The sequence below is a fragment of the Mandrillus leucophaeus genome, unplaced genomic scaffold (genome assembly GCF_000951045.1).
Source record: "Mandrillus leucophaeus isolate KB7577 unplaced genomic scaffold, Mleu.le_1.0 Scaffold2, whole genome shotgun sequence".
Classification (NCBI taxonomy): domain Eukaryota; kingdom Metazoa; phylum Chordata; class Mammalia; order Primates; family Cercopithecidae; genus Mandrillus; species Mandrillus leucophaeus.
The window spans coordinates 3,950,071-3,958,177 of record NW_012102031.1 but is presented as its reverse complement, the minus strand read 5'-3'; the positions used below and the strand labels follow the sequence as shown (position 1 = coordinate 3,958,177).

The following is an 8,107-nucleotide window of genomic DNA, read 5'->3' as shown; positions in this document are numbered from 1 at the left end:
CACAGTGCCGGCCTATTTTTAATATTTTATTCAATCCAATGTAGCTAACATTACTTCAAGATTATTTAACATAAAATTCTTGACAAGATAGTGAAGTTTCTTTTTCTTGTCATGCTGAGTCTTTGAAATGAGCCGTGTAAGCCATGCTAGCGGGGTGGCTGGCGCCTGTATCCCAGCACTTTCGGAGGCTGAGGCCAGTGGATCACCTGAGGTCAGATGTTCGAAAACCAGCATGGCCAACATGGTGAAATCCCGTCTCTACTAAAAAAACAAAAAAATTAGCCAAGCGTGGTGACAGTCACCTGTAATCCCAGCTACTTGGCAGGCTGAGGCAGGAGAATCACTTGAACCCATGAGGCAGAGGTTATGGTGAGTTGAGATTGCATCATTGCACTCCAGCCTGGGCAACAAGAGTGAAACCATGTCTCAACAACAACAACAACAAAAAGAGAAATGAGCGGTGTATGATGTATTTTTCAGGTGCCCAGGTCTCTCATCAGAGCCCCATTTCAAGTGCTCAGTAGCCCCCTTGGCCAGTGCCCCCCACCACATGGGAGAGCGCAAGTCCAGTGGCCTCCCCAACAGATGGCAGGGAGGGAACAAGGCCGACCCCAGAGGGCCAGGCCACAGCAGGGGCTGAGGATGCCTGGTGAATGGATGCCTGGGAGAATGGATGTCAGAATTCACGCACGAGGCCGTGAACAGGGCTGGGAAAACTCCCAAACGAAGGGAAGCACGTGTCTTGGTGCACCTTGTGATGCTTCAACAGCAGGACTGAGACGGGGACATTGACAATGAATAGAAATGTGCTGGCTCGAGTTCTGGACGCTGGGAAGTCCACTGTCAAGGCACCAGCGACTTTCCAGGGCCTGCGAGCTGCACAGTCACATGGGGGTGAAGGTTGTTGCCAGAAGGTCAGGGATGCTCCAGACAGAGTGGCCTGGGATGTCGGGTCACTGCTGCTCCATGCCACGGGGACAAGAGGAAACAGGAGTTTAATCTTACACACTGCCCCTCCAGCTAGAGGGCAAGAGACAGAAAGTGGGGCTAAAGTCGCCCTTGAATAACCACAGCAGTGGCACCCACAAAGGTGCAGTCCCCACAACCTCATAGCCGCTTGTATGTGCCACCTCTTAATGGTTAATGGTAATGGTTATGGTTAAGGCCATTACCATAGCAATTAACACTGAACATGAGCTTTGGAGCAGACAATCACTCAAACTAATCAGGGGGATGGAGGAAAGGAGCTTCAGTGGCAAGATCCCCTGGACTCCTGTGCTGGCCCCTCCTCCCACTGCCCCAACCCTGCCCTCTCCTCCTGCTCCCCCTCTCAGAGCATCCCCTGCCCCTGCTCCTCTCCCAGGTGTATTTCCAGCCGCAGTACCACGCAGAAATGTGCTTCCTCTCTTGGTTCTGTGGCAACCAGTTGCCTGCTTACAAGCGCTTCCAGATCACCTGGTTTGTATCCTGGACCCCCTGCCCGGACTGTGTGGTGAAGGTGGCCGAATTCCTAGCTGAGCACCCTAATGTCACCCTGACCATCTCCGCCGCCCGCCTCTACTACTACTGGGAAACAGATTATCGCAGGGCGCTCCGCAGGCTGCGTCAGGCAGGGGCTCGCGTGAAGATCATGGACAATGAAGGTGAGAGGAGGAGGGGTCAGGGGAGTGTGAGTGGGTGGAACAGCATGAGAGATGGATGGATCTGCAATGCTATGGCTGGGGGCGTCCCAGGGCAGCCTGCAGGGGCAGGGCCGGCACTGACCACAACTGACAGCCAGGAGACAAAGCCTGGGAGGGCAGGACCAGGGTCAGGGGAGAGCCTGACTGCTTCCTTCCTCTTCATGTCAGAATTTGCATACTGCTGGGAAAACTTTGTGTACAATGAAGGTCAGTCATTCATGCCTTGGGACAAATTCGATGACAATTATGCATTCCTGCACCTCAAGCTAAAGGAGATTCTCAGGTGAGGGTCTCCCTCTGGCCTCATGGTCTCTCTCTTCTTACCTCCTGCTCATCCTCCTGAGCCCTCCCCTGGCCAGGCCCTCCTGCCCTCCCTTCTGCCCCCTGCTTGCCCTCAGAGTTACACCCCCTCACCCCAACTCCTCGTGTTTCCTCCACCTCCCTGCCTCCTCCCTGCTTTCCTGGGCCCCTCCTGTGAGTGAGAGGCCCCTTCGGCCTCCAGAGTGACCTCCATCCACCCCCGAGGCTGCCCTCCCCACAGCCTGGGATCCCCAACCTGGCTCCTTCCATCTCCTTGGCATAACGGAAGTTGTCATAACACTGGACGTAAGTGGGCATGAATATTCACAAGCCCGACAGGCAGAAGCTTTGAGCAACATCCTTCAAGGCTGACCTGAGCCCCTGAGAAGGAGCCGCCACCGTGGAAACAGAGCTTTAGGCTTCGGCTGCCATAGAAGATGGCCTGGGCGGGTGCCCACAGGGCCGGCATTTATTTTCTTACAGATCTGGAGGCTGCAAGTCCAGGGTGGAGGGGTGGGCGGGGCTGTGTCCTCTGCAGCCGCTCCTCCTGGCCCTGTCCTCTCTGGCCGTTCCTCTGTGCACCTGCAACCCTAGGGTCTATCTGCCTCTAAATGTCCTCCTTGTTTATGGTCCCCAGTCAGACAGGATTAGGGCCCACCCTAAGGACCATGAGTTAATTTAACCACCACTTTAGTGGACCTGTCTCCAAATACAGTTACCCTGTGAGGAGGTGGGATGAGGACTTCAACATATCAGTGTTGGGAAGATACAATTTAGCCCATGACAACGACCCAGGGGGGCTTTGGGTCAAGCTTGGGTGGTGCGTGCAGGGATCCCCGTTCTGTGTGTCTGTCTCCCAGGAGTCCTGCCCTGACCCTCACAGCACCTCCCTTCAGACCTTGCTGCACCCTGGGCCGCACCCCATGGCTTCCCCACCCAACAGCACGCAGCCTGGCCTCCTGCTCACACCTGTTACTTCTCAAATCCTCCCCACAGGATGGAGATGCAGAAAGAGCCAAACATTCAGTGATCAAGGTTCCATGTAAATAAATTTTTTTTTTTTTTGAGACAGCCTCTCCCTCAGTCGCCCAGGCTGGAGTGCTGTGGTGCGATCTCGGCTCACTGCAACCTCTGCCTCCCAGGTTCCAGCAATTCTCCTGTCTCAACCACCCAAGTACAGGCACATGTCACCACACTGGCTAATATTTGTATCTTTAGTAGAGATGGGATTTTACAATGTTGGCCAGGTGTTGAGTGAGATTTTACAAAAGAGTAGGCTTGGATAACGGGAGGCTTGAGATGCCAGGAACCTTCCAGGAAGCACAACAGAAAAGGGCAACCAGGGACCAGACAGGCCATAGAAAGAGATGATCTAAGGCCCTTGGGAGAGACGGGAACTGAGCACCTGGGTCTTAGACCGAAAGAGCAAACTGCAAGACAGGGTGGCCGGGGACACCAGGCTCTGCCCTTTCATCACATATAGACAAGAGCTCAGCCAGCCAGGAAACAACTCTGGGCAGGAGATGTGGAAGGAAGGAGCTCAGTGTGGGGGTACGTGTGACATCCTGGGGGGACATCTGAGTGCCCCGCCACCAGCTATTCCTCCCTCCAATGGTGGCCTTTGAGTGTGAGGGCATGGGGGGAGGCAGACACCTGCCCCTCACTCTCCCTCCCTACCACATAGCTGCTGGGTGGGGGGCCGTCCCTGGGATGATTCCTGAGGGCAGGATCCAGGGGTCCCTCTGGAGGTCCTCCCATCCAGGTGAGAAAGCAGCCTGAAGTGAGGCCTGCACTCAGATGGGCCTGGGAGGTCACTCACAGAGCTGGTGCCTCCTGGAACAAGGGCCCTGGAAGATAGAAATAGAAGGCAAGCCCAGGACTAACATCAGGGCCAGGACAAGCCTGCCAAGGAGGCTGCACATGAAGCCCCAGATCAGGGACCACTGTCCGCTCTGCCCGCGGGGCCTCTGCTGCCCCTTCCTGTGTGGTGGCCCTGCTGGGCCTCAGCCCTGGCCTCCCCCTGCCCCAGCCCCAGCCCTAGGCTCTCTCCCCTCTGTTTCCTCTTTTGCTCCCACTCCCAGCCATGCTATTTGCCCTGCTATGTGCCCACCCGTCTGCAGCTTCTGAATGGGCCACCTCCCCAACCTGCCCCAGCCCAGGCCCCCTGCTGAGACTCTCCCCAGAAAATCACCACCGGGTTGGTGCTCCCCACCCTGGGAGGGTGCTCCCTCTGTGTGTTTCCCACCATTCCTGAGCTCAGGAACTGGGAGAATTGAACCAAAGGATGGTTGGAGCAATCAGGCATTTTGTTCTCAGCACTTTGATGGAATTTCTGTAAGATTTACTTTGTTTCAATACAAAGTCTTAGGAGAGGGTGTGGGGGAGGGAATGGTCTCTGTACCAGAAAATATGTCATTTCTTCCAAAGATGCCTCTAGTGTGAGCAGAGGAGGATGCACATGACCCCAGACACAGGCTCCTCCTCCATAAGCACCATTCACCTTTTAGAATGACACCTGTAACCTGGAATGTAGGAAAAAATATGATGATCAGGAGTAATGCTCTTATTTTAAAGTTTCGTAAGAAGAGAACCCGGTTCCCGACAGCTCCCTGCTACAGAGGCCGGACAGGGCTGGCATGGAAACGGGCCCCAGCTCCATCCATCCCCAGCTCTGTGGCCTGGGCAGGTTACCCCGCCTCTCTGTGCCTCTGGCACTTCTGTAAAATAGGGATGGCCCCTGCAGGCCTCAGGCACGTGCCATGAGCTCAGACATATGCAGCAGTTATGAGAGTGGCCTGGGCCTGCCGGGCACAGTGGCTCACGCCTGTCATCCTAGAACTTTGGGAGGCTGAGGTGGGCAGATCACGAGGTCAGGAGTTCAAGACCAGTCTGGCCAACATGATGAAAACCGGTCGCTACTAAACATACAAAAACTAGTGCTAGGCACGGTGGCTCACGCTTCTAATCCCAGCACTTTGGGAGGCCGAGGTGGGCAGATCACAAAGTCAGCAGTTCAAGACCATCCTGGCTAACATGGTAAAACCCTGTCTCTACTAAAAATACAAAAAGTTAGCCGGACATGGTGGCACGTGCCTGTAGTCCCAGCTACTTGGGAGGCTGAGGCAGGAGAATCGCTTGAAACCAGGAGGCAGAGGTTGCAGTGAGCCGAGATTGCGCCACTCCTCTCCAGCCTGGTGAAAAGAGTGAGACCCCGTGTAAAAATAAATAAATAAAAATACAAAAATCAGCCAGGCGTCGTGACACAAGCCTGTAATCCCAGCTACTCAGGAGGCTGAGGCGGGAGAATCACTTCAACCCGGGAGGCGCAGGTTGCAGTGAGCCGAGATCGCGCCACTACACTCCATTCTGGATGCCAGCGAGATTCCATCTCAAAAAAAAAAAAAAAAGAGAGTATTTGGTGTGATCCCAATGTAAAAATAATAATCATTATTGGACAGGTGAAATATGAGGAAGGAATTGAGCTGAAATGTTCAAGCAACTATTTGAGGTTGGAGAGTTTTATTGTCTGTTGCATTTTCCTAATGGGTTGGGAGAAGTGTGGCAGAAAAATGGAGAGGTTAAGGGTGTCCATTGGTAGCCCCAGAGCTGGGGTTCCAGCTGGGAGAGGTCACTCCGGCCCTGCTGCCCCTGCCAGCATCCCCTCCTCTTTCTCTGTCCCAGTCTTCCTGCCTGGGAAAGCAGCAGACATTCTCAGGGCTGTGGAGGGATGGGGGAGGCCCAGAGCCCAGGGCCGTCCAGGGAGTGATGTTGAGCGGGCATCAGCCCCCAGGACTCCGGCGGCGGGGGGGGGGTCTCTGCATTGGGATTTCTGTCTTGTGCCTTCAGAAACCCAATGGAGGCAATGTATCCACACATATTCTACTTCCACTTTAAAAACCTACGGAAAGCCTATGGTCGGAACGAAAGCTGGCTGTGCTTCACCATGGAAATTATAAAGCAGTGCTCAACTGTCTCCTGGAAGAGGGGCGTCTTCCGAAACCAGGTAGCACCAAAGTCCTAGTTACACCCCAAATAGGAGCTAAGTAGCTGGGAATGCAGAAAACACAAGAAGTGATGTGCCTGGCACGGGCTCTCCTGTGTGTACTTTCCTTTTACATTTCTTTTTTTCTTTCTTTTTCTTTTCTTTTTTCTTTTCTTTTTTTTTTTTTTTTTTGAGACAGTCTCGCTCAATTGCCCAGGCTGGAGTGCAATGGTGCGATCTTGGCTCACTGCAGCCTCTGCCTCTTGGGTTCAAGCGATTCTCCTGCCTCAGCCTCCTGAGTAGCTGGGATTACAGGTGCCCGCCACCACACCTGGCTAATTTTTATTCTATTTTTAGTAGAGATGGGGTTTTACCAAGGTGGCCAGGCTGGTTTCCAACTCCTGACCTCACGGGATCCACCCCCCTTGGCCTCCCAAAGTGCTAAGATTACAGGCATGAGCTACCGCGCCCAACCTCCTCCCACATTTTTAAGTCCGTGGCCCAGATCTTCCTCCCTGTCTCTCCTGGGATGGGATGGTGGAGGGGGTTTGTCTCTTCCCAAAAGGCCTTGCTTAGAGCCCAGCACCCTCACTCTTGACTTTCTTTCCCAAAATCTTGTCATGGAGCTGTGCGTCTGGCAGTCCTCGGGAAACAGCTGCTGTGGGAAGCGGGGGCTGTGGTGTCCGGCACTGTGTCTGGGCCAATCACTGCTGGGCTGGTGGGGCCACCCCTGCCACTGCCCTGATTCCTCGATGTCAAGGACACATCATCACAGGATGGTGAACCCTTGCTCCTCACCATGCCGCCCCCACAGGGGCCACTGACCTCCCACCCACCCTGTCATGTTCCACCCACCCCTGCAGCCCCCACTGCCCAGGCAGGAGACTTTTCAGAGTGTGTTCAGGGAGGGAGCCGCCTGTGCTCTGGGCAGGCCTGGCCTACAGCAGTGCTGGCCTTGGAAACGCCCAGGACTCAGGAGTGAAGCACAAGTGAAGTCCCCACACGCTAAAAAGGCGGCAAGAACTGGTGGAAGACATTTTAATGTCTACATTAGCTCAATTATCTCACATACAATTTCAATATATACTTAATATAAAATGCCTCATGAGAGAGTTAAAGTTTGTCTATTCTCACAGTGAGATTTTGAAATGAGCTGTGTATTGTTCACAGGCCAACGTTTCTAATCAGAGCCCCATTTCAAGTGCTCAGTAGCCCCTTTGGCCAACCTTCAACTTCATGAGCAATGCTGGTCCAATGACCTGCGTAGCAGAAGGCAGACAGGGAACAAGGACGACCCCCATAGGGCCAGGCCGCAGCAGGGGCTAAGGATGCCTGGTTAATGGATGCCTGGGGAACAGGATGCCAGAAATCACACATGACCTGTGACGAGACAGGGAAAGACTCAATAAAATAAAGAAGGAAGGGGCCGAGCATGGGGGCTCACGCCTGTAATCCCAACACTTTGGGAGGCCGAGGCGACAGGATCATGAGGTCAGGAGTTTGAGACCAGCCTGGCTAACGTGGTGAAACTCCATCTCTACTAAAACTAGAAAAATTAGCCAGGCATGGGGGTGCGCCCCTGTAGTCCCAGCTACTCGGGAGGCTGAGGCAGGACAATTGCTTGAACCTGGGAGGCAGAAGTTTCAGTGAGCCGAGATCTTGCCACTGCACTCCAGCCTGGGTGATAGAGCATGACTCCATCGCTCAAAAAAATAAAGAGGAAGGACTGGGTGCGGTGGCTCACGCCTGTAATCCCAGCACTTTGGGAGGCTGAGGCGGGCAGATCACGAGATCAGGAGATTGAGACCATGCTTGATAAGTCAGTGAAACGCTGTCTCTACTAAAAATACAAAAAATTAGCCGGGTGTGGTGGCGGGCGCCTGTAGTCCCAGCTACTTGGGAGGCTGAGGCAGGAGAATGGCATAAACCCGGGAAGTGGAGCTTGCAGTGAGTGGAAATCGCGCCACTGCACTCCAGCCTGGGCGACAGAGCAAGACTCCGTATCGGGAAAAAAAAAAAAAAGAAGAAGAATAAAGAAAAACGAAGGACAAGGATGGAAGAAGGGAAATTCTATGAATAAAAAGCCCTAGGGCCTACTATGTACCCAGAAAAATGAAAAGTAAAGAGAATAAGGCAGTGCATG

The 8,107-nt window shown here is 53.7% G+C and overlaps 1 protein-coding gene across 3 annotated transcripts in view; it reads left to right on the top strand.

Annotated features, from left to right (window-relative positions):
* Nucleotides 1-8,107, top strand: part of APOBEC3F (apolipoprotein B mRNA editing enzyme, catalytic polypeptide-like 3F) — a 56,096-nt gene that overhangs the window by 7,124 nt on the left and 40,865 nt on the right. Inside the window, exons 3-5 of one of the 3 annotated variants that reach the window (XM_011978842.1) lie at nucleotides 1,364-1,643; nucleotides 1,851-1,965; nucleotides 5,829-5,985. The exons of 1 other annotated variant lie outside the window; for it this stretch is intronic. In XM_011978842.1, the coding sequence (XP_011834232.1) occupies nucleotides 1,364-1,643; nucleotides 1,851-1,965; nucleotides 5,829-5,985 (552 nt within the window). Of the gene's footprint in view, nucleotides 1-480; nucleotides 819-1,363; nucleotides 1,644-1,850; nucleotides 1,966-5,828; nucleotides 5,986-8,107 lie in introns of those variants that run through there. One more of the 3 variants, XM_011978843.1, reaches the window with a different exon arrangement.